The sequence below is a fragment of the Seriola dumerili genome, unplaced genomic scaffold (genome assembly GCF_002260705.1).
Source record: "Seriola dumerili isolate Sdu_G_001 unplaced genomic scaffold, Sdu_1.0 BDQW01000024.1, whole genome shotgun sequence".
Classification (NCBI taxonomy): domain Eukaryota; kingdom Metazoa; phylum Chordata; class Actinopteri; order Carangiformes; family Carangidae; genus Seriola; species Seriola dumerili.
In genome coordinates this window covers 2,010,405-2,036,968 of record NW_019174279.1, presented here as the reverse complement: position 1 = coordinate 2,036,968, position 26,564 = coordinate 2,010,405, and the positions used below count along the sequence as shown (strand labels likewise).

The 26,564-nt window shown below is 40.9% G+C and overlaps 2 protein-coding genes across 2 annotated transcripts in view; both read right to left on the bottom strand.

Annotated features, from left to right (window-relative positions):
• The window catches only part of col19a1 (collagen type XIX alpha 1 chain), a 42,018-nt gene extending 33,068 nt beyond the window's left edge, over positions 1-8,950 (bottom strand). Inside the window, exons 1-4 of the mRNA XM_022762317.1 lie at positions 8,924-8,950; positions 4,437-4,490; positions 4,318-4,362; positions 2,040-2,072 (exon numbers count right to left, since the gene is read on the bottom strand). Of these exons, the coding sequence (XP_022618038.1) occupies positions 2,040-2,072; positions 4,318-4,332 (48 nt within the window). The 5' untranslated portion in view covers positions 4,333-4,362; positions 4,437-4,490; positions 8,924-8,950. The remainder of the gene's footprint in view (positions 1-2,039; positions 2,073-4,317; positions 4,363-4,436; positions 4,491-8,923) is intronic.
• A 1,621-nt stretch (positions 8,951-10,571) lies between these two features.
• LOC111234298 (collagen alpha-1(XIX) chain-like) overlaps positions 10,572-26,564 on the bottom strand; it is a 49,136-nt gene continuing 33,143 nt past the window's right edge. The window contains exon 16 of the mRNA XM_022762305.1: positions 10,572-10,620. Within this exon, the coding sequence (XP_022618026.1) occupies positions 10,572-10,620 (49 nt within the window). The remainder of the gene's footprint in view (positions 10,621-26,564) is intronic.

The window sequence follows — 26,564 nt, the reverse complement described above, 5'->3', positions numbered from 1 at the left end:
CTTGTTTTTTTTTTCTCAATTTATGGGTTATTTTAGTTTTGTCCTTGTCTCCTGATGAGACTGTCCTGCTGCGACAAACCTAAACCTAACAAAATGGTTTTTGTGCCTAAACCTCACAAAACTGTGACTGTTCCATAAACATGACCACGTTTTTATTATTATAATCATGAAGGTGAAGGTCTGGGGTGCTGCCACCCGTATACTCCGCATGCTTATTATTGTAACCATGACAACGAAGGTCTAGTACTCTTGCTGCTGTAGGGGCACTATTTCAGGAAATGCTCCTATGGGTTGTTTCAGAGGGTAGAGACACACAACCTATATGTTTGTTCAGTTTGGACAACTTCCTGGTCCTGACTAATGTGTGCCTGTGAGCCCTTTGAGAGTGTTACTATGATTAAAGACTATGGAAACAAACTTGTCATGAAGCGCTCTCCCTTCAGCAACAATCGTAAAAGTAACCTTGAGTAAGATACTGAATCCCCTATTGTCCCAGTGGAGTGTCTGTATAACTTTCGACTTCCAACCTGCAGCCACTCTCAAAGGCAGCTGCTGTCAATTGTCTTGCCTCGGATGCTGAACAATATCGCAGTGCCATCAGTGTGTGACCAGATCTGAACTTTCTGCTAGAATCTTTCCCAAAAGCAGTGAAATACTGAATAGAGCCATTTACTACACATAACTTGGCATAACAGATTCAGTTTAATAGATGATAAAACTCTATTGTGAAGCAATGCTGGCAGCAATAAAAAAAAGGACAGTCTCAGACCTGAAATGACTGTTTTGCTACTTTAAGGGTGCTGGGGGAAGTGATGGCCGAGCATGCCAGTAAGCCCACTGCCCCTCCCCATTACTAATAAACAGAGGCACAAGAAGGTTTATGAAGGGAGGGTAATGATCTGAACCCTTGCTTCTGCTGTGTAAGGGAAATCAATGCTTAACTGCCAAAATTATCTGCCACAGGAAAGCAGAGAGCACAGACAGCGGCTGGTACTAAATATTCAAACAGCCTCATTTATCAAATGACTAATGTTTTCCTCTGCGCTGTGTGCTATAGTATACATCTCCTGTGTCCTGGGTGGCCCACACCTCACTACACAACAATGAATACAACTGAGTATTTCACTTCTGATGGAACATTTCTTTATCTTCCTCCAGCTGAAATGAATTTTACAGAAAAGAGACAACAATTCAAAAATAATTGTAAAGCAAGACCTCACTGTTTTGGGCCTCCATTAAAACTGCCTACATTGATATCTATTCTTATTAAGCGAGTAGGTTTCTGGTGGTTAGACAGAAACCAGTGAAACCAGTGGAGAGTGAGTGATATTTGCTGGCTGTATAATTAACTTGTCTAATTTCCATATGAATCCCCTGCTAATAAGCAATGAGAGTGAGTAAAAGAATGAAAGCCATCAAACTTTGTTTCCAAGCTCATGTCTAAAGCCTTCAGAGGCTAAATAGGCAGCAGATCTCTTGAACAAAACCCATTAGGACAGAGTCATCCAAATGTCAAACTCCTCACACTGTGACACACAGGCTCCAACAGCATGTTTTCATTTGACACTTTTTATACTTACATTTTTTTTTTTTTTTTTTTTTTTTTAAAAAAAGCTTCTCATAGTAGCAGCATGTCGTTGGAGTCATTACTGCCCCCTTGCAGATCTTAAACTGATTTGTCACAGTGTGTTTTTAACTTTAAAATGTCTAAGCAGTGAGTTCTATCGTCCTAGCACAACCCACTCTGTGTCACCTTCAGTATACATCAGACATCCACCATGACGTCAGGGTTTGTGTTTTTATCTGCTTCTCCACTAATGCAGCACTATTGTCTTTGGACAAAAATCCTTGTTCTATAATTTAAAGTTATGAACTGTATATAGTAGGATGTGAACAGCTTACTGATGCATAAAATTGAACATTTCTTAGGTTTTTGGCAAAGAACAAAACAGTGATGCTGTAATAATTTCTTTAGCGATTTCTCAATCTCCTATTAATTGAAAATGAACAATATTCTGTAAGGTGTAAATTGTACTCACAGGACCAGGAGGACCAGGAGGGCCAACATCACCCTGCAAATGCACCACAAACATAATATCAGTTACTGCACATGAGTGCCTGATAGACAGAGAGACAAACATACAGCAGAAAAATGCTTAAAAATGCTCTTTATAAACTACTTCTATAAAGCAAGTCGCCACCCAAGTCATCACCTTGAACAGCTACATCAACAGGTTTTGGACCAACAATAAAGGAGGCAATACCTTGACCAGACTTCAGAGAAAACACTGTCTAACTCAAGTGATGTGAAAAGAGCCATGACATGAACAGAAAACAAAGAAGTCTTGTTGAAAAGCATAGCATGCTCCCATACTTATTGTGCTTTATTAGTGTGTGTTTATATATGCATACACTTGTACCATGTAAAACCCTTTGTAATGGCTGTACTGGGGGCTTCAGTGAACCTTAGTTCTGAATTGTAATGCATTGCATTCAGGAGCCTCCATTCTCCCATTCATAGTTTACAAGCTATAACTTTTGTGCTTTCAGTAAAACAAGACAACTAGGGACAACACCTGCGCATATACAGTGGACTAAACAACTAAAAGGTTTTCCAAGAATACATGCTGTGCCTTATCTAGCCTACACAATCCTGTAAATTTGTGATTTTAATAACAGAAAAAGTTTAGTTAGTCCCCATCTGATCTGGATCAAAATGCCAAAGAGATATACCAAAATCATAGGAACACGAGGTTTTAATTAAACAATAACTCATCTCCAATATACCACGTTTTATTCTATTGCTATCTATTTAAATGTTTTTGGCTACTTTGCCATCATTAGGGTGCTATCAGTCAGGCAGGCAGGTGACTTTACAAGAAATAAAAAATTACATGCACACTTAGATTTCAAGACAACAACACAATCATGTTTTCCGGAGATTTTTAGCCATGCTAGCAGCACCGCTTTAGGGATGGCAATGTCAGTCAGTCCATCACTTTGGACACTCATTGGTTGATTGCAGTGAAACTTTGTACATTCATGGTTCCCAGAGGATGAATCCTACTGACTTTGGTCTGACATTGCCATTCCCTGAAACCGTTCTGTTAGGATTTATCATCTGGGTACCATGGATGTTAGTAAAAGTGCATTATAAATGGCCACATGGTGGCACTGTCTGCAGTAAACGTGTGTTGACACATGCCCAGATTACAAATTAAGATGAATTCTTTTCTTTTTTTTTTTTTTTTTTTTTTTTTTACAGTATTCTGTTATGTAAGAGATAAACAGAGGTAATTAAATAAAAGAGGTAAGGTAAAACTATGGTCTTTGTTGTGTGCCTACCACACGGGGGTTTCATCTACAAAGTGTCTGTTAGGTATCGGCTTTGCTTCATTCCCTTGCGTTCTTGCTGTTTTCACCTTCCTTATGTTTCATGTTTGTCCCCGGTTTGTCTTTGTCTGTGTTTGTATGTGTTTTCTGGGGGTAGCCTTCCAGACTCCTGCTCCAGCCAAACCACCTGCGCACCTGTTTCAGATCAGCTCATCTTCTCAACAAGCTCCTGCAGTATTAAAAGGCCAGCTCCTCACACTGTTTCTTCACGTTGCTTTTGACTGCAGCCTAACTATTGTTTGCCTGTGCTCCGGGTTCACCTTTGCTTGCTTGCCAGAATCTTGCCTTGTCCAGTTCCTTGTGTCTACAAACCCCAGGCTGAGATGTGGTACCCAGCCTGCTCTGTGTTGATGGTCCAGTCCGGCCCAGTCCTCTGCTCTGCATCCCGTCCCGCTCCCCAGCGACCTCAGCCTCAGCCCTGAGCCATTCTTCCTAAATTCTTCAATAAACAGCCTTTGTTACACTGCTCAACTGTCTCTGTGTCTGAGTCCTATAGTCCAACACAAAGCTCCATTCAAAATGTACCAGTATCACTGGGACAAAAGTCTATGAACATGAACAACCAAAGAAAAGATGCACACAGAGCACGCAGAAACAAAGTGTCAACAGCAAGGCAATGATTTCAATCGTGCTTACAGGAGCAAAGGACACAAACAATAGGAACTGCAAAAACCAAGTAATAACATCCTCCAGATTCATTTTTTGCTGCTCGATGATTTCAAAGAGCCTTGGAGGACAAACAGGCTGAGAGAAGATAACTAACTCAAAAGGTTTAGTGTCTGAAATGTTACTAATTATATCCTTTGAACTTCCTTACCTACAACACCTCTTTCTCTGTTCCACACACATACACACAGGCTGCGTCCCAGGGAGCACAAACAGAGGGAATCATCATGTACGACACTTGACATTGATGTGACTTACTTTTTGTCCTTTCATCCCGCCGGCCCCCTCGTCACCCGGCTGACCCTATGGGAGGAGGCCTTGGTTAATGACTCTGTAACACGATGGCACTGTAAATGTCACTGCAGGAAAATACGTACAGGGTCTCCTCTCTCTCCTTTTTCTCCTGGGACTCCAGACTCGCCCTTCTCCCCCTGTATGTGAACAGAGCAGATCATTGACAGACAGCAAAGACAGGGCACAGAGACAGAGAGCTGAAACTTAGGCAATGAGTATTCAGAAAAAAAAACATACAATACTGTGTCTTCTCAAAACCAAGAGTTTGTAATAAAGCAGAAAAAAAGGAGACAATGTGACACTTGCTTTATGTGACTATGGTCTTATGTGAGTCTAGTAGGATAATGAAAAACTCAAGCCCCTGTTGCATTGCAGCACTTTTCCATGTTTCCATGTCAAAATCATTCCTCTGTCTGCCAATAGATGGCACTTTATGACTGCTGGTTTGCTGCCCTTGGAATATTTTTTAATAGGATCTCCTTCTGTCAGTTATGTGGAGAATACTCTAAGTAAATGTAACTGTAAAACAAATGTACTTGCACCTTGGTCAAGACAAACAGAGAATGAATAATTAAAAAGATCTGTGATAAAACTCTGAGTTCTTTTATACACACATATGCTGGGGAACTTCTCAGTTTCTTGAAGCCTCAGTAGAAGACACAGCATACTGTATGTATTTCCAACCTTCTTATGACCTTTTGCTTTCGTTTTTTTAGTGTTACAAAAGGTCATGGGGCTGTAGATATATGGAGTTACCAGGGTTATTTTAGCTACATGGCAGAAGTGTGGCAAATAATTAACCAAATGCTTCTGAACTGGGAGAAATCAATTGTTTCACATCCCCTGACACATTTAATGAAGCTCACGTGTTGTCTGTCACACATAACAGAGAATTAAAAAAAAAAAAAGACAAAAGAAAAAAAAAAGGGTTGAAAAGGTGGCTCATCAAAGATCATTGTTTGGTATGGCAAGTATGAAGATTAGGTAGGGCACGCTTCAGATACTCTGTGTTGAGACACTATGAAGCATCTGTTTAACATCTGTCTGAGAAGACAGAGACATCTCAGAAAGGTTGCAGCATATTTGTGCGCTCCTTAGCAGTGCCTGGACTCTAACAGACAATAATTGCCATTCAGTTTCAGCCCCTCCCCCATTCCGTCGGCTCGCTAACGACAGCCGCTGCGATACCAATCATTTAATGAGATATAGTCACTGTTTCCTCGTCCAAATTATGAGCTGTTATTAAGTCAGTCGACTGCTGCTATGTACGAACAGATTGTCCTATTAATATTTTAGGCAAGGAGGAGGGACTAGTGGCAAAACTGACTTTGAGTACTAACTGAATTCTGTACAGCTTTTTCAATTACATGGGAACCAAATGATTTTACCACTATTATTAACCTTACCAGAAAATCACCTATATAACTGTCAGCTGCAACAGCGATGCTGGTATGTGTGTGTTTGTGTGTGATGTCATGGCAAAATGTGGTCCCGGAGACACCAACCATAGCAGAGGCGCTTTTGAGCATTTTTGCGGGTGTTTATACCTGTGGACTGATTTTGTCACTGCAGTAGCATCACAGCTGTGCAAGATGCAGTCACAAAATTTGACAGGTGTGTAGTTGAGATCAAAATGAAGATGAGGATGAGCATGATTTGACCCATGAGTTCTAAGTATTCACTAATGTAAATATAACTACACAGTAGACCTACTCATGGGTTGGAACGTAAACTTGTTGGCAGCTGTGTTGTTTTTGCCTTTTTCCTGACAGTACAATACAACTGTAAACTACAACTTATACTTATACTACAGAAAGTGGTTCAACATTTCTGAGGCAATTTGCACTTATGACTGATATTCAACCTAAATCACATCTGATGGAGAGTTAGTATTACCCCAGGATGTCACTTATACAAATGCTGTGCACTGCATTCTGGCATAGGCTCATGGAAAAATATTTCAGTGGTTATCTTTGTTGGATCTCCATGGAAGATCATTCAAAGTCAATTTATTGGCAGAGGAGTATGTAACAAGTTAATAAACCTTTCAAATAAGATTAACTGCACCACGGCCAGTATTTATCCAGATTATGACTGTATTTACACAACGAGAAAGCCCAGCGTGTATAGGATAGGGAACTGGTCCACCTGTGGATGTCTGTGGGTGATATGTTGACTTTGAGACACCCCGGGTCATCAAACTGCAATTAAGCTTGTCTGTGTCCCTCTCTGTCTATCCATCAAGATCTGCAGTGTTCTGTCAGAGCCTGTTTGAGACTGTCAGTGGGAGATACAGTTATGGAGATGTGATTCATGAGAAAGCTATCTCCCAGCACATCATGCACTGCAGAGACCTTTTTTTTTTTTTACTTTAAAACATTCACACTCTGCTGAGAGAGTGAGAGGGGGCTCAGCTCACACAGATGTTACACAAGCTGCAGTTTAGTTTGACTTGCATCTGTTTTGTCCAAGCTAAAAAATGCACAAGGATGGCCACTGAGTAGTAGGGAGAATCCTTGATGCTCTTCAATTATTACTGCTGATGGAAACTTCATTCGTCTTGGCATTGTGATGGTTAAGCTTGTCTCACTTATCATGTTGGGTTGTGTAAATTCCTTTAAATGCATTGCTATATTTGTTTCATTATAGCAGATTTAAATGTGAAATGATTCTCTGGGACAGGAGAGCTTTCTTGTCATCCACAGTAAGCATGAATTTATAACGATAAAGCAAAGATGTATCCGTAATGTAGGAGCATGACTGATTCATGGCAAGGGCAAGGCTGGTTTGTATATTTAATGTAAGTATTACAGAATTGAAACACCTATCATCAGCATGAGGCAAAGGCCTTAAAACAAAAACTTTAATCCTGAGATCGATTCAAGTGAGACATTAAAGCTGAAACATAGACGGCAATTACAGAAAAACCCATGAAAACTTAATCAAGGTAACCTCTATTTATCATTTTATTCTCAAACTTGACTTACCAGGACATGATAATACATGATCACTTTTCATCCAAACAAATCCACTATCCATTGTGCCTCCACCTGTGGTATAGTTACTGCGATCCCATTTGTTTTGAGGTATAATAAGTATGTCCTCACACAGACAACTTTCTTTTTCAAGGTTGGCCAGCTGACACTTCTCCTTCCTCTGGGCACAGAGAGCAGGAGGAATTCTGCAGTCTGAGCTGACACCCCAGCAAACGACGCACCTATACATCAAATGAACAGCTGCGGTCAAGAGGTTGTCCACTACACAATAGCTTTCACTCTCGGCATGATCACAAGTGGGCCACTGGAGGCTTTGTGGGTGGTGGGTGGGGGCTGAGGGGGTGGGGGGGGCGGGGGTGGGTTTGTGAAGGGAGCAGGTAACAACAGAGACAGTGGGAGGCCTGGAAGAGGTCCATATCTGAGAGTTTTTTTACACAGTATATCTCATGTGCCTCTGGTGAGCTACAGCACCCCTGGGCTTCATGAAAATGATTGCAGACGCTTTTTTGCAAAAGCACTGTACCTAATAGCCATCTGTCTGTTTGGAGTATGAGCACTGAGTCACGCTGTGCTGCGCTGCAGGAGGTGCAGGGTGGGAACAGCTATTTAACTTGCACAGTGGATAGGCTACAATTGACTGAAAGGTGCCATTTCCAGCAAGGGAGATCTACCCTTAACTACAAACACAAAAATGTCACTCAAGGACAGAGCGCGTTCTGTTTCTGGTCACACAAATGTCTGATTTGTCTGGGCTGGCTTCTTGGGACAACTGGTTGTATACAGTACATCTTTATTCAGACAATGCTGTGCAGGGGCCGTATTACAGAAACTTCCTATCTTAAGTCTTAAGTTAAGTCGGAGGAGTATAAGATAGGATGTTTCCCAATTTTGTATCACAGTAGCAAATCCTAACTAACTTTAGGAATCCTGTCTTATCTTACTTCATCCAATCTTATCTCAGGGTAGGAAATCCTAAATACTCAATCCAACATCAGCTATCAACTTTTATGTCTGTTACCCAGCAGCTAACGCAAATTTTTGTAACCGATTAGATTATTCATTGAAACATACAAAAAATGGCCACTTCACTCTGAAAATCTCTTTCAGCAAAAAAAAAATTACATGCATTTGTCAGAAAACTGACAGCTGGTTGTAGCTGCTCTGCTAACAGCAGGATCATGATCCGCAGGTAGCCTGTAGCCTATCTACTAACAGCTTCACAGTTTTTGGGAAGTTAGGAAGCTAGGATAGGAACATTGACTTATGAACTAATCTTCTGTAATGGCTTTTTTCCTAAATCGGGTCCTACCTTTAATTACCATGGATACCAAACAGTAAAGTGCATCCTATAGAAACTTCCTGCAAGATATGAAGTTTCTGTAGTATGGCCCCAGATGATTAAACTCCTTGCCTATTTGGAGCACTGCTACGATGAACACTGCTCAGTCATCTTGACAACCCCTCCTGGAAGTGCAGGTAAGGGCTGGTTTATCAAACAGGGAGACAGCTCAAATCTACCTTAAATGCCACATGTCAGTGCTTTGTTTTGTGATGAATATTGTTTTGAGTGATACCTTGACACTTGCTCCTTCAGAGGTTCCTGGGGGACCCTGCAATTGCAAGCATTGTAACATTCTTTTCACACAGGGAAAGGATAAAAAGGATTTCATGCCACAAAGACAATGGTATACAGTAGTAGTATACAGCAGCATATACAGTAGCATTAACAGTATATCTATGGTGTCTCTGTCACACCTTCTGCATCCTGTCTTTCTTTTCACCGACAACTGTGTGTGTGTGTGTGTGTATGTGTGTGTGTGTGTGCGTATATACTGTATATGATACATCGTCACGCTTTAACCATCTTAACCCTTTCCTAGCCCTTATTCAAACTGGCAAGTTTACTTGAAAAATATTTCTATTAACAGCAAAGGCCTGCTGTATTGTATTTTCTAACCTTTGCACTAATGTTAGCTCTCATAAAGACATGGCTGGCCCCCAGCAGGCTATAGATTATCTTTGAGTGTGTCTTTGTTGTGCACCTTTCACAGACTCCCCTGTTGTTGTGCAATGCTAATTTGACTTTGAAAAATAACTGCTGCCCCTTCAACTGTGAGTACTGTCCTGCTGCCAATGGACAAGAGAGAGTGATGCCCTGGTGTGTGTTTTGAATAGATGATATTGCCCCTGAGATCTACCTCAGCAGAACAGGTGACTCATAAATGCCAATACCAGGGGATGGAGGCAAAGCTGGCACATGCTATGGGTATCATCAGGACATTGCCATTTAGAAATGTCACACCTTCTGCATCCTGTCTTTCTTTTCACCTACGACTTTGTGTCCTACAACTTTATGAGTTATTAAGGAGGCACAGAGACATATTGAGAGATGCGGGAGAGATTTAACAGTGAGTAACTCAATTTTACTATAGATAATTGGAGCTATTGCATAACTGTGATAGAAGCAAAAACCAAATCTTTCTGGATGAAGAAAAATAAGACAAACCCTATGTCCTGATCAAGAATGTAATCAGGGCAATAGTGCATGAAAATAATTGGACACCCAAAGCATCTGAACTACACGATGCCTGAACACTTCTGTTTGTGCTGACATCACAGCAGTTAAGAGTCTGACAAGCTGTCTCCTTTAACATATCGTGGTGTTTGTGCCCTTTCATCTGTGGGTCACTAAACAAACACACAAACGGTGTCTGGGATTGGTTTAGGCGCCTGTGGAAACAACAATAATTCAAGGAGTCAACGGGCCTTATAGGCAAGACTTGTCCTACTCATCAATACAAGCATTCTCAAGTGCTACCTTAATATACCCCTTGTGGTTTGTGCTAATAATATAGCCTGCTTGCAGCAGTATGGGAGAAAGGGGTATTTTGAATAGATCAATACAGCCTAAGCATGGAATTAATGCTTCGACTTCACCCAGATGTTTCACTATGAGGAGTGTAATTGCTCTTTTTAAGATGGGTTTTATATTGCATGTCTGCTGATCAAATAAAATAAATAAAGGGTCAACTGAAATTGATTCTGACTGGTAGAAAAGCGAGAAAACAAAATCCTGTCAAAAGAGTTGCTTTATTGTACCATCTGAGCCAAACTTAACTTAAACCTTCAGTGTTTTGTTTTTTGTACTGAAGGTTTTAAATGAGAGAGACTTAAGTATAATGACCATAGTATGTACTGTATGTGTCTGTTACTGCGTATCACTTACAGGCAGGCCTCTGGGTCCAGGCTCCCCAGTCTTTCCTCTCCGTCCCTAAGGAAGGGAAAAAAAGAAAAAAAAATTAAGATGAGTGAGTGAAGATGCAACAACAGGTGTGGCTGGGCAGACATGCTGCCAGCAATTAAGACTAGACAGCAACTCCTGTCGCAGTCCCTAATTTGCTTTTAATTAACAACAAGAAAACAGCTTAATTGCTGCACCCCGTGTGGCCCACTACTCTTTGTTCCCTCCTCTGGTTTACTGCCTCCTTTCCAGCTGTGTGAGTCCCTCGGTGCATCAATCAACCCAAGGAGCACATACAGCAGCAAACAGGCCAAGCCAGGCAGTGCTGTCCGGCATCGCAAAACGAGGTCAGAACGAAGCTACCATTTTTGCTTTGAGATTTTTTGACATTTTGTGAATTACAAAACGCCTTAGTGCTTGAAAATCTGCGAGTCTTGAAAAGCTGACATCTTAATGAGATGTAATGCTATCTGAACCAAACCAAAGTTGGTATAATTTACATCAAGAGGGTTTATGTTCTCATGAGAAAAGAGGATACAGCTCCGTGGATATCCGTACAGCTATCCTATAAACTGGCAGGGCATCACTGGTTCTGTGTTATGAGAAGTGTCTGGAATTAGCTGGCTTTCACACACACACACACACGCATGTACGCGTGTACACACACACACACACACACACACACACACACACACACACACACACACACACACACACACACACACACACACACACAAGACAGATGTAAAATCAACTCAGTTAAGAGATGGAAATACTCTGGCCGATATCAATACACTGTACAACAGTGTAATCAACAGCAGAAGCATGACACAATGTAGATAGTATTAAGGCTAAATATGATTACCTCTTTCCAATGGGAGTTTCATCATCTGACACAATTGCTATATTGAAACATTGTATTTCTCTTCTACTGTACGTGTCAGAGACACAAAAACACTTCCTTCCACTGAGTTAATGGTTGTGTAGATTTGTGAAGACGGAAGGATCACTGGCTGCTGAAAGAAAAACGGAGAATCACAGAGTAATGCCCCCGACACTCCATGTATGCAGACTTTGATTAAGTGGGTCGCATTTGACATGTACATTTTGCCTGCAACAAAGACAAAGGAAGGAACTTAACTGAGAACTACAGCTTTTAATCATCTGTTTGCTTGTGTGCTCATGCTTGTATGCAGCGTTTCTCTGTTTGTAGGACACAGATTACAAGACGATGAAAACAGAAAAAGCCAGGGTGTAGTACAGTAAATATTAACCTTAATAATGACACAATGGAACCAGTTTGTGCCTACTCTCGGGAATTGCACGCTTTCCTCTGTTCATACTGTTTGATGTTCCAACGCAGCCACGGCCAGCGTCTTTTGATCATCGGTGTTAATGCAGCTCCGAGTCTACATGTGCTTTAATGTGAGTATGAACGAGCGCTACGTCAAGAAGAGCTGGAAGATGTGGAATTGCGTCATTGTGTAGGAACAGCACCTTTAAACCTTAAAATCCTTGACTTCAAATGACTGACATTAAATTCTACTGCAATAATGTCTTTGAATTGTAACTTAGGTTGATTACTTTGTGGCACAAAAAGAGCAGACAGAGTGGCAGCCACAGTATTCAATAAGCGCTTGCGCATCAGGTTGCAATATGTAGATTCAAAACACATCACACTTGTTTAAAAGGTCTAATTCTCACAAACAAAGAAGGCGTTTCATGAGGGTGGTTATCATAATGAATAGGCTGACAGAGAATCATTGCTACGTTTGCAAAATGATCAGATGTTTGTTTCTAGCCTTAGCCCCTGCTGCCATCCTTTCCCCCCTGAACCCGACAACAAAAGCAGATTATACAGATAAGTAATTTAGCTAATGAATATTTCATATGCTATTATTCCGAACAGGTCATGAATTATTCAGTTTTCAAAATTATTTCTCCACATTTGCCCTTAAATCTCTTAACTGCAAAGTGCATACTAATTTTATGTCCATGTATTTGCATATTATCATCTAAATAAATAGTAGTACTCTAGATCTCAATTCTCAACAAATGAAGTCAGAACAACTAAATGATGATCTGGGGTAAACTCCATATCATTACCTCTGGGCCTGCACCTTACTTGCACAGTTACTTACAAGTTATAAAATGGTTCTTAAAAAGGTGGTATGATTTTGCTTAGAACTTCATTTCCACATCTGAACCAACCGTTTAGGAGAGGTTTCAAAAAATATCATTCTGCTCACGAAAAGAAATACTAATATATTTCAATCTTTGATTACTTCTATGGCAGTCGGACTGCATTTATACTCACTTGCCAGTTTTTTAGGTACACCTACCTACTAATGCAATGTAATATAATGGCCGTGCTCTGAATCTTACCTTTATTATGATAATTTGTACCTTTATGGGAGGGTTTTAGTTTAAACTGGTGCTGATTGAACTTTATGGTCATTTGGGCCCCGACACTTGTGGTGCTGCTGAATTGAATCGCATTTCTAATATTTGGGCTACACCTCTCAGTATCAGCTATGTTCAACTGTGTAGTTTAGCCCAGAGTTTTTTCTTCTTTGATAACATATTCATTCAGTATTTATAAACAATGACGGCCCAGACACTCATTTTCACAGCAAAGCAATTCATTAAAAAAGACTACAACAGGTGACCTTGGGGTCAGACTGACACATTTCTGCCCAGAGGACCTCTGGTTAGCACGCCATTCCCAACGAATCTGTGCACAGTGACAAGAAATAATTAGTCCGGAGCACAGCTGTCATCACCGTTTGCACTCAGTTGACTCTCCAAACTGAAACACCTGCCAGTGACACAGCGAGATAACTGCCTCTGAAGGGACATGGTGGCTCTGGAATACTGAGATAATCAAGATGCAGCAACCACCGTGGTGCCCGTGAACACCCAAATACTACAGCAACAAATGCTGGTTTTTAGAATATTAACTCAGGGTTTTAAGTAGAATTATGAATGAATGCCATTTCAATGATTTGATCAATTCTAAATGTCATGTTTGGACCTCCTAGACTAATATAAAACTGTAACTAAAGGGATACTCTGACATTTTGAATTGAAGTTATTTTATAATAATTTTCAGTCATGTTAGAGATTTTTTTCTTCATTACTAAAAACAGTTTATTGGTTTGTTGTAGCAGAAAACGATAAATGCTTATAGGCACAAGCTAAAAACTAACTTTGTTACAGACGGATACCAATATCAACATCTATTTTTGGGCCTTCATTCTATAACTATCAGGACAAAAACATCATATCATATATTCAGCTTAATCATGCTTTGTGTTTATGTTGCAACCACCTTTCCTGTTGGATATGCAATGTTCAAATGAAAACACTTAATTCACCGTTTAAGCGCATTTACAGTAATGAAATAATAAAATGCCCCTTTTGTCACAAAAGGTCCCTCTGGCAAGAAGTTTGTCTTTGTTTGAACTTTGTATTACCAAATTTTTCATCTCAGAGAGCAGAGGGGATACATTTGATGCTAAAAAAAAAAAAAATCTGTATGTTTTTGTCAACATTGACAGCATTTCAATGATTTTTCTAGTTTAATAATATGTTCGTCAAAAAAGCTAAATTTCCAAGAGCAAATTTCAGGGATTCTGCAACTTTATGCAAAGCTGTATTGTAATTTTGTCCTATTTATATATTTTTTTTCTTGGTGAACAAGGTACAGACACAAGACCAAAAGAAAGGTACATGTCAGGGGTGAACTGCAGTCCAAAGCAGTCTCTAGGCAACAAGGATGAACAGCAAACTGAAACTGAGGATTTCAAAAAAATCCGAGGCAATGTGAGAAACATGAGAAATATGGGACAACAAAACAAGATAATTGTTTTCCTTGATGTATGAGGATTTTAGCGACGAGCGAGAGTGAAAGAGCAGCCTGCTGTTGGACTTTGACCACTGGTTAAACAGCTATTTTGCGCTGCCACATTCAAGCCACTTTGAAACTTAACACCACTTGTGTTTGCCAGAATGCCATAGTAAAATATGACATCGTAGTGATAATTATAACTTGAATTATCACAGAATGGCAAGCACACAAGATCAGCCAGCAGAGTCAGTAAACCTTTTCTTTCAGCTAAGCCAACCTTAACTTTCTCATTTCCTTTTCTATTTCTCCATCTCTCATTTATCTCTTTCTTTGTGTATAATATCATGATTCTATTACTTTCATCTCATCCCTCTCTCCTGTCTCTGGTTTTTCTTGTCGTCTCCCCATCCTTCTCCTGTCTCCTGTCACTCGCCCCATTTCTCCCTCACCCAACTTCCAGCGCTTGTTGGATCACCCTGGCAATCTCTGTTGCTATGCAACGCTCAGTGTCCTATAAATTTGACAACATCCTAGTGCTTGATTATTATTTGAGCGCTGCAGTGTGAAGCCCTCCTTCAGGTCATTGCAGTAGATTAGAGGGAGGGAGAGATAGAGGAAGGCAAGGAAGGAAATGAGGGATGAGAGGGAGGGAAGGAGGTGGAGAAAGATGAAGGGATTGTGGAGGAGAGGAAAGGAAAGAGAGTAGGAGTGAAAGATGAACTAGCCTCTTGAGTAAATGAAAGATGGGCTGGCAAGACTTAACACATATTCACATGTACTATTTATCTGTTCCACTCTAAAAACCTGCAAACCATATAACAGAAGTGTGAAAAGTACTCCACATTAGCTACAAATTCAATAATGGTGCTAGTATAACTAGAATGAGTACGCTTTTGAGCTGGGGTAAGGAGGAGGCCTCTGTAGACTGACAGCGTATTTTGAACTTCTGACTTAATCCACATGGATCCCAGCCTCAACTGGCTTCAACTCTGCTATGAGTTGTAAAGTGTAAAAGGAAGGCACAGACATGGGGCCTGGCGCAGTCCTGCAACACAAGTCCCAATCTGAGAGCAAAGTCAACAGCGACAGTGACACACAGCAGAGGCACTCGTTTATGATGACTCCATAATCCTTATCCCAAATGTCAACATGTTCTTTGAGACATTCCATGTCTGACTACCCGAACTGGTATAAAATGGAGACGGCAGAACGTGGCGTATTTTTAGCAGTAAAGCAGATATATACCATGAAAAAGCCACATAATCCACCTGACAAGTGCCCCTGTCAATAGGGGTCAGTAGATAAGCTGGAGGAGCCCTGTGAAATGAACACCACAGGACCCAACTCAAAGCCTGACACCGAACAGAAGGACAACATTTTTTTTCCTTTTATATGCAGGGGTAGCAATCAGTAGGTAAATCAATTTTAACTCGTTTGAACATCATTTCATCATATTTCAAACGTAATACCTCATCTTTGATTTTTGTTCGTTTGTCTCTCAATGTAAAAAATATAAAGGCCACTGGAACTCCCAAAAGTGATTATCCCTTCCTCCTATTTACATTAATTCTTTATGAGTTCTCTAAATAAATCTAAATTCATTGTGTGTTTACTTTGACACTCAAATTTAAACTTGTGCACCATTACATAACCATTTAAGTGAAGTTTTGTTTTTTTTGGTTTTAGGAGAAACCCATTAACTCACAAATTACATAACAATTTATTCATCCACCAAGCCTTCACGTTTTAACCAAATGTATCCAGGTTACACACCCAGATACCTACTGTATATGCCTTTTGACCAGCAAATCCCCACATGTCACACAGAAGTTTCATATCCTGAAGGGTAAACTATGTGACATTACCAAGCCAAGTTGCGTCTGCTGATGTAGCTCATGGGAGAGATGACCTTTTCTTGACTGAAAAACTCACATGCCACTCCCACTCATTCTGCCTGAGCTGAGCCCCATCTCCCTCTGGGGACATGTACTCCGGCCACCTTAGCCTTTTGTCTAACTGCTGTACTGGGTTTAACTGGAACTGACTATGTAGCTTATGAGCAGCAGCTGTATTTGCTTGGTAAACAAATGTGTAGACCCACATAATATCCTCATGCCATTTAAGAATACACAGAACAAAGAGAAGGACACTGACTCTCCAAAAAGCTCATGGACACCCAGGATTGTGAACTTGTGTATTCACACTCAAAAAAAGACAGAAACTCAAACAGACCAATGGGCACATGTTGTACAAGAGAAAGTTTGCCACAAGACAGCCTGTCACAGCATTAATTCCCCAGTGAGAGTGGTTGTCTGCTCCTGGCTAGTGAAAAACTGACACACACGACCAGATGCGTTTGACCCCTCTGTCCTCTGAACCTACAGTTCCTTAAGAACACTTAATGTAATCAGATTCAGACAAGATGCAGACAATTACTCAAACTGCCAGCAAAAGCTAATTTTTTCTGTAATTAATTCTGAAATGTCATCCTTTCCCCTTGCAAATAGTATTTTCTCATTTCTCATTTAGAAATTTGCACCATGAACCATAAGAATTAGCAAGACTAGGAGAAAAACAACATAAAGTATGCACAAAGGATCTCTAAAATACCCAAATTTTGGCGGCAACCTCTTGCAGATTTTACCATGTTTAGCTCAGAAATGTGTCTAATTATCAAGTCATATGTTGGAAATGAATATGACATTATAAACACTCCAACGTCAACATCTCTTGAGTAGGAAAGTTGTGTCTTTTTCCAAGCACAGAGTAACAAACTGCTGTAAAATCTACAGTAAGCTCATTCTGTATTTTATAAGAAACAAACTATCAAATTCTCAGCTTCACTTAGACTGACAGTACTTACATACTTACATACACTACATCAACCTAGCTGCTATTGGGCATAAGCTTCAAAATTCTAAGTGTCGACTGGTGAAAGGGACAAATATTCAGTGAATGAATTCACACCAGCTATGCAGCTGAATATTCTGCAGCTGTCAGAATCATCACCAAACCTGTTTTCACTGTGTCAAAACAGCTATCAACGCTTCTAGGGTAAATATTGATCATACTGCTTGCTTGAAATGTCACAAAACACACTGCAGAGACCACAGCCTCACCTGCTTCTGATTAAGGATCCAATTAGAGACAGACAGTGCAAATTCCTTACTTCTGACTGCCCTCGCTGGATGCCATCTTAGGACACTGCACAAGCTCAGAAAATGCCTGGGCACTGGAGCTTGCAGAGATCCCTTGCACTTGGTGAAAGCCTCAATAAAATAGGATTTGTTCCAGTTGTTTACTGAGGGTTAAGAGGAGCGGCCGGGGCAGGAAGAGAACGGCAAAGCCGACAGCTGCCTGGCAGGGGCTCAAATGCAGCTTAGCATTTTTCACCATTCTGACTGGCACACAATGCTCTCTTTAACTCCCAGCCATCTAAATATTCAGGGACGTATAAAGAGATGGCTGACACTGCAGCCGACTTAAGACACAGCTCAGCTGGCCAAGATTGCACCTATAGTCTCTTGGCTAAAGCTTTCCATGAGGGCTTTCCTCACAGAGACTCAATCATAGACCCCATGTGACTAAATGGTCATTTGTACATGTGCCACTAGATGGCAAACTAGCTTCATCACAAATTTTGTACATAGCGGGGGGGACAGAGCCAATGAGGAGACTCTAAGCCTTCTGTGAGAGAGGATGGATGTCCTCAATGCATGAATGTATGATGTGTGTGGGGTAACATCCCTAATTAGGCAGTCTGGCAATTAGGCACTGAATACCGTAAAGGAAATTTTTCTGTAGAGTGCTTACAACGAGGAGAAGAAGGAAATAGATGAGAGCAAGAACCTGTACGGCAGTGAGAGAGAGTGACAATAATTTTCAACTGCCACACAATACAAAGGGACACATGTGGCATTACAAGGGCACCCAGTCATAGAATACCACATAGCATCGGATAAAGTAACCATTATAGAGCTATTTCAGCAAACATCTAACTCCTCACTATCACACAGTATGCAAACACTACAGCTAAAGGCAAAACACAGGAAATACAGACAGTGAATGTCTATGGAAACTAAGCCAAGGCAGTCCCAAGGGAGCCTCCGAACATCTCTTTACAACAACCACGTCCCTACCACATCTTCAGTGATGAGTTTTAAGAGCTCATTGACTTTAACAACTCCTAAGGAGAGGAAAGAGGTCTGACAATATTATCTGAATTTGCATTTTAATGTGTTGAAGATGATAAATCTATATTAAACTATGAGCTCAATTCCCACCGATCAGCTGAAGTCTGTGCAGTTGTCCATGCAAGCTGGGTGCCTACTTCGTTGGCTCCTCACTAGACCGACATTGCCTCTTGAATGTTCTCATCTCCTAATGGAAGCTGTTATTAGTCTTGGCTCTTAGAAATTTCACAGTCTCATCTGGACTTTTGGCCGTATTATTCATCCGGAGCAGATTGCTCCCATCCTATGTTTACAGATACTGAGTGTTTCATTAATGCATTATCCAACAAGTGAATAGGAGAGGCTGAAAATCTACTTTGAATAAACCCTGGTTCATTTTACAAACCAAATATTTGAGGTCAGAGAGAATACACTGTGCAAAGATCCACAGGGCGCTCACTCCGGGCACTGTAGCCCTCAGCGAGTCTTATGCTTCATATCACTCACCGCGCATAACAGATTACACTAAGGTCCCCCACACTACCATCTGTATAATATCAGGCCACTGTCAATGCGCTGCTCCCTGGCATGCCATTAAAGTGGACACAGATGAATGTATCTAAATTGGTCGCGGGCAGGATGAGAGTGTGGAGAATCAGTATATGGATGGCAAGCTGTAACACTGTGCTGTAACTGATGCAGCCTCCCACTACCACGCCTCTGTGGTCTGCAGTGTTCAGGGCTACATGTCCTCCCCGACCAGCCTCCTTCCCTTCTGTCCTTTGAGCTCTGCATGTCCTCCTCCCTCCCCTTGGCCATGCTTCAATCCAAGCATCCTGGATCCAAAATGTCCTTTTAAAGGTATTTACATTCTCAGCATTTCTCAAACTCTGCCTCCTCCTTAAAATGCCCTGATATGCCAGGAGAGTGTCTTTGTATATTACTAGACTGTGTGGAGCCAGAGAAATCTCATTGTTTGGATGACTAAAGCTGTGGTGTTGACTATGATACCTATAACAGTCACAAGGGCCAGTCACCTCCTGTCTGGTGACATACCTCAAAGAGTTGAGTGAATTCAGCCCAGCTGACTCTATCTGACACATGACACTCCATTAGTGTTGGTATGACCTGGCAGACATTGAAACAACACTTGAAAATGTTGGAGGGGTATTAGACACGGGCCATAGGGATGGGCCTGGCCCAGGCCCTGATGAATTTGGACATTGGAGCAGCAGGGAAACTCATTTTGCCTGCAGTGTCCCCGCTGTGTGGTACAACTCCGTCTCATGAGAAACTTGTTAAGTCATAGATTTGCGAATGAGGGCCATGCTCTGGCCAACTATAGCAAGCCTATCCAATGCTCAGAGGATAAGTTGACCTACATTACCCCTCATTGAACATAAGCCTTTCACTCGTATACATACACACATCAACTTGCAGACATACACGAACATACACACGCAATCACTCTAAAAGCCAGTGAACAATGTGCAATCAAATGGGCCCTCTCAAAGTCTTGCCCCCTGTATTCGTCCCTGTAATTAATAGGCCAATTAATGTGTGTTTATTCTGAACACCCATGGATGTCGCCATACTGGGGCTCTCTGGGAAAGACGAGAGTCAGACAGATAAATCAAAATGCTGTGCATCTGTCCTTGCATGTGCCAAACACTTCCCCCTTTAACTCTCCTCTGTCCCAACTGGGCCTAAATGTGAGACCTTTTCATAGCCAATCAGGTCAAATCTTTGTTTCATCCTCCTTCCCAATGCACTTGACATTGACAAGATTAATTGCCTTGTGCAATGGGCAAACGTGTTACCTCCTGGTGTAATACAGGTGTCAAAAGCATGGCTCTCTGGATTTTCTCAATATGAACCCGGACAGAGATGAGAGGAGAAGAATAACCTATTCCATTTTGTGAAACAAAGGGTTAACAAATCCCCCCACCCCCCACTTATAAAATCACATAGGGTGTAAATCTTGCCATAAAATCTCAGCTGTGAGCCCTGCTGACCTGTAAATTCTTCACTCTGTTACTCTGCCATTGAGCTTCAACGGGTCGAGCCAAAACAGTAACTACATATGCACATCATGCTACTGTATCTAAAAACTGTTTCAATAACATGGACCATATATATGGACTGAAGCTCAGTGGTGAAATATACCATTGCAATTGTTTTGTGTGTATTTAGTAGTATTTCTCAAATTGAATTGCACTGAATTTCACAAACATAAATGTGAATGTATACATACAGGACATTTGTAATCATTCTCAACCAGATATCTATAATATATTACAAAATGACTGAAGATATGCCAAAAATACTGTTACATCTGTCATTATGACACATTTCCGATAAGAAAAAAAAGTAATCGCAAGTAAATTTATAGAACTGTTTATCATCAATATAAAATTTGTGGTATTAATGTGTATATCAAGAAATCAAAGTATATTAAAAACAGATCAGTGACATCAAATCTGACTGAGAGCATTCAAAACACAACAAAACATCACACAACCTCTGCTTGTTTCAATTATGAATGTGAATCCAATACAGAAATGTCACTTATACATAGGCCCCTATTAAGAAAGCCTTGTGGGAGAAGAGAATGTACCATGTCCTTATAGCTGTGTACTGAGCTGGACAAGAAAAAGCATGGCTCCAATCAAATAGCTGCTGTAATTTCATGCATTTGTTGTATCACCCAAATCAGCGGCAGCCTCCCATGGAGAACTTCTGGCAGGAAGGCTGCTATTCTCACCAGGGACTCGTTACTTAATAATCTCGCCCTGCAGGTGCTCTGGTAGAGGTCAACAGTCTGTTACAGTTGCGTTGCTGTTCATGTCTGCCTCCACCTATGGAGCATGAAACCGCTGCCAAATGTTCCAGTCCCCGCAAACCAAACCATAACTCCTTCCCTATCACTGTCACTGCCTGCTTTGGTCTCTACAGACACACAGACTGATCCAAATGAACCTGAGCCAAGTCCATCAGATATAATATGAATATTATATATACTGTGGTGGCTCATTTATCTCAAAACAACATTTGCTTGGCCCTGTAGAGGAGAGGCATCTAAATTCCAGTTATAGCACGCATTTGGTTTCCAGAGAACGCCGTACTTTTTCAAACTAAATTAGGTTAAATGACAAAAGCTGTATGTGCAATGGAGCTACATAGATTTAGTTTAACAATAGATGAATGGTACTGTAACTAATCTGACACTCAGTGCACCTACATAATGCAATCCAGATCCAGTAGGATATTGGTGCCCAGCAGGGCCGAGCGATATGCAAAAAAAATTGTATTGCGATTATTTTGACAGACATTGCGATTGCAATATGAGCCATAATTTTGTGGGGAACTTTTGAATTTCATTTTCACTGAAAAGAGTCAAATTTTTCTGGGGTCTGCACCAAACAAGTATGTTCCCCTACATCTGGAGAATATGATTTGTAGGTCGGGGTAACTCTGTAGCACCTCAATGCTTCATTTATAATGGTATGTTGTGACACAAAGATTCTTCCCCTCATGGCTAAATGGCCACACACATGTACACATCTAAACACAGTCAAGTCACACACACACAAACATGCCTAGCGCTGAGAGAAAATGGCCAACAGTTGGGTGGGAGAGAAAATGACATATGTGCAAGATTACATAGTTGTTCCCTGGTCTGGGAGAAAACAGTTCACAAGTAGTTTAGCACCCAGTGAACAGGCAACCTTTGAGACATGTGTCAACGCAAGGGTGACAGAGGAAAATATGGAAAAAAAAATGCCTGTGGCTTTGGGCAGGACATATAGACAGCTGTCTCGGTCATTCAGCACAGGACATGAATGGAAAATGTAAACACCACTATCACTTCCAAAAGACAGCAAACACTCCCTCTTCTTTGGATACGTGGGCCAGTCCAGTTGCCAAGCAGAGACAAGACAGATGATCTTTTCTACTGTTTTGACAGATTATTTCCATGCCACTTTAAAGTGTCCAGGCAGCTGTTGCTGATGTTAGTTTCATTGTTTCAAAATTTTTTGACACAAGTGAAGAACTGAGAGTATGTCTGCACTACAATTACTGACATGCATTGATCTGAGACTGTGCTGCCGCATGATGTGAAGTGATGACAGCTGACGAATGTGACGTGACAGCAGTTGAGGTTTTGAGATACAGATTCGTATTATTTTACAAATAGCCATCTCTCACATATAACTGGAGGAGAGTCTCTTTCCTGAGAAACTGTCTTCACGCCCAACAACCAACAAGTGAACATCATGTTTACTCCAAAGCTGTTCTCTGGTTTCATGCAACTTCCGGCATACGGATCACATGTCTGGCTAGTCCCATGACTTCAGTGATATGTGCTTGTTGGAAAACGAAAAGTAAACTTCTATAAAGGTTCCATGCTACCACATGTTTACTGTCACAAGATACAAGCTTTATGCGCCTGCATCTGTTACATAAAACTATCAAATACTATCGACATATCTCTGTGAAAAACATACAGGAGTTAAAAGTGAACAATAGATGACTTGGAAATAAATAATTAATGATCTGTCGGACATTGTAATTAGTGACCATGGTGAGTCTAATGGGTGGGGGGGTGGGGGGGCTGTTCAACATAGGATGAATAACCTGTTAACAAAATCAAAGTCCTGCCATATTTTAGAACTCCACTCTGTAATGTTTCTTTAATAGCCATCAATAGTCTGGCGGGATTCTTTTATTGGTAGTATTGATGTGGCTCGTCATATTATTTAATGAGAAAATGATTCCTCCGAGATTAAAAGTCTCTCTTTTAATGGCTTTCCTCTCTACTAGGTCATCTTGTGTTGCCTGGCTGGCAACGGTCTCCAGGCCTTTTCAGCTTTATTTTGAGTTTTGTCTTCTCTTATCTGCTTGACATATGACACAGGTATCCCGTGTGGCACACTGTCACCCACTCACATCCCCGGCTGAGGTATGCAGATTAATATTTCTATGAGAAACAGGAGCCATTTAACAGGAGAGAGATAGGCAGTCAATTGAGAATGTCAACTGTTGCCTGATGGTAAATTCTTTGTAGCATCAGAGAGTACAGAACTCTGCTTAACTCAAGCAGAGCAAAATACTTCCCCACCTATATGTTTATTACAGAGCTGCAACTTGCCAGCTACCAATCCATATAATTTTCCAACTGTGCCAACTAGTTCACTCTCTAAGCAAAATAACTAAAGAAATAACCAACTAACTAGATTTAAATAAATGAATAAACCGGTAATAGGATCAACACTGCATAATTCATTTGAAGAGAACACATCCGTAGACAGAGCAGTTGCAGTGCTCTGCTTCCTCTAGGGCTTGCTGAAGTTTCATCATCTCTGCACTAGCACAGCTATGTCTAATAAGAACAAACACTGTGCAGCACATCTGTCAGACACGTGCATTTTCCAAAGCAGGAGACAAGGAATCCTTGACACGGTGGAGGCCTTCAGCTGATTAATGTGGATTTCATATGTTTTGCATTCACATTATTTACTTACTTTCTGCAAAATGCATCAAAGAAAAGATCGCATTGTTTATCAAAAGGGGAAATCTATGCATACATATAGAAAATATGTTTATAATGTTAATGCAAAGTTCAAAAAACATTTAATTAGAGCAAATGCCTGTCCATTATGTATGACAACAGCACATGGCTTCCAAACCAGGGGAATCAGTGATTTATATTTAGCATGGCCTTATTTTCTATACAGGTGCATTTATACAGCTAATAAGACTTAATGTGGTGTTAGGCATGGATTAAAACTCCAAGACCCACCTTGTAATGGGGATTTATTAAAGTGATTATTTATTAATCCATGGGAACCTACTACTTTGCCCAGGGATGAACCCATGTCTGCAATGAACCCACTCACAACCCTGTGCCAACTACCGAAGCAGAGTATGCTGGGAAGACTTGGCAGGACATGAATAAACCAAGCTTGCCATGGCGTTCCTGTGTATTTTGGCTTTGAGGAAGCAAAGTGCATTGACCAAGCGTAGGTTTTCAGTCCTATTTTGAGCATGCAAAATTATGTCATCCTGGTACTTTTTCAATCCTTTCTGCCACCAAATCCCACATCCCTTTTGTATGTACATAAGACTTTATCATACAGCCCCTCATATTTGTTGATGGGTATCAGGCAGGCACATCTCTGCTCTGCATGCTGCATGAGCATACCTAATACTTGGCTTGCAAACGACTACACTGAAAACACTAAGATTTCAAGGTTATCTCCTTCAGCGTGCGTGTCTTTCACCTCCTCAGCCTGTGTAGGATGGGGCCAGCCTACAATGACAACACAGAGCTTAGCACATCATTACAGCACCTGATGAATATTTTAGCACACCACAGGCAGCAAGGGGGACATATCCTTTTTACTGGTGCACCCCACTTTCATTTTTTTGATCTGCTGTAATGTGCCACTGAATCCCAAAGTCCAACTCTTTGCCTGCCTTTCTGTGCCAATGCCATCCATAATGGATAAAACCAAGCCATTCACATCACTATTAATGGCAATGTGTAATGTGGGGGCAATACATTCCCATAAATTCTTAGACATGGTTGGACTGGCCTTGACTAACTGAACTAGTCATCCATCAAGGTAATAAGATAAAATCAAAATTCTGTGAATGTTAGACAAGGGGTCACAGAAGGGGGTTTGGTGACTGTCCTCTCTTGCATATGTTGCTTTAAGCTTCAGAGCTGGATCAGTGCAAATGGCATCATTCCTCTTCCTCCTCACTACAATGTCCTCCACATCTCCTTGAAGTAAATCTAAATGGCTTAGAGTGGTCGTATTTTCCTCAACAATAAATTGAAGTAGACAGTGTGAGAGATGGCCTGGCTTGAATCTAAGGCCTTGTGAAAGCTTCCCACTCCTGGCTATTCTATGAAGCTTGTGGAGTGGTCAGTCTCCGTCAAGATATTTTGCATCATTTGTACATCAGCTATGGCTCTTAGTGAAACCAATAAGTTGCAAGCATGGACAAGAGTTGCTAATTAGGTGAGAGTCTCTTGCTGTATCAGCTGGCCACTAGCTAGCCCCTGATAATGATATATGTCCACCTTCCTAAAATAGGCTGTCAAACTGCAGAAACACAGGTTGGTCAACAACTTTGAGGCCACATGTGACTCCTAGAGCTAAGAATAAGCAGAAACCTTAGCACATTAACAGTCACCGTGAAGTCAGCCAGTCATCAAAGACAGGGTATTAATAGATCAGAACTGTGTCTTCAGCAACAACAACAGCAGTCTGAGATGGCCAGTTTAAAAGCCCTGTGGCTAGTTTACCTACAAAATCTTAAAAGAAATAACTAGTGCGAGAAATATTGCGGGTATACAGGCAACCAAGAAGCCACAACATCAAACACAGAGAGGCTTTCTATTTCCTCAGAACCAATTATGATTGAAAGATTCATCATAAGACTGTATTCCACAAGAAAAGTGAACACCATAATTGATGCGTCTGACACTCAGTTCCTTTGACGCGGAGTCCCTACTTAAGTCAGGTTAGGTATAAAATAACACCTAACTAATGAGGTAGAGAGACAAAAGCATCAAAAAAACATCTGCACCAGCCTCTGAGCTCACTTGTCTTGACTGTGAATACTTTTCCCGACAATAGATTCTGTTACTTCATGCATTGGGGGAAATGATCCATTGAGAAATAACACAACCGATGATAGGTCATAAATTGTTAATGCTATTGGAACAAGTTTTGAGTTTGAATGAATTCACGCACAGAAGGGTGGAATTCTTGAGATACTTGCATCCAGATGTCTTGAGTATTGTGCATCATCTCCGCTCTTGCTTAATCTGAAATGTGATTTGCCTGACCTACTTATGGGTGCTCTACAGCTCAACCTGCTATATATTTTATATTTTGATGCGGCGGAGCCAAATGTTTTTTTTTTTCCACCATTTT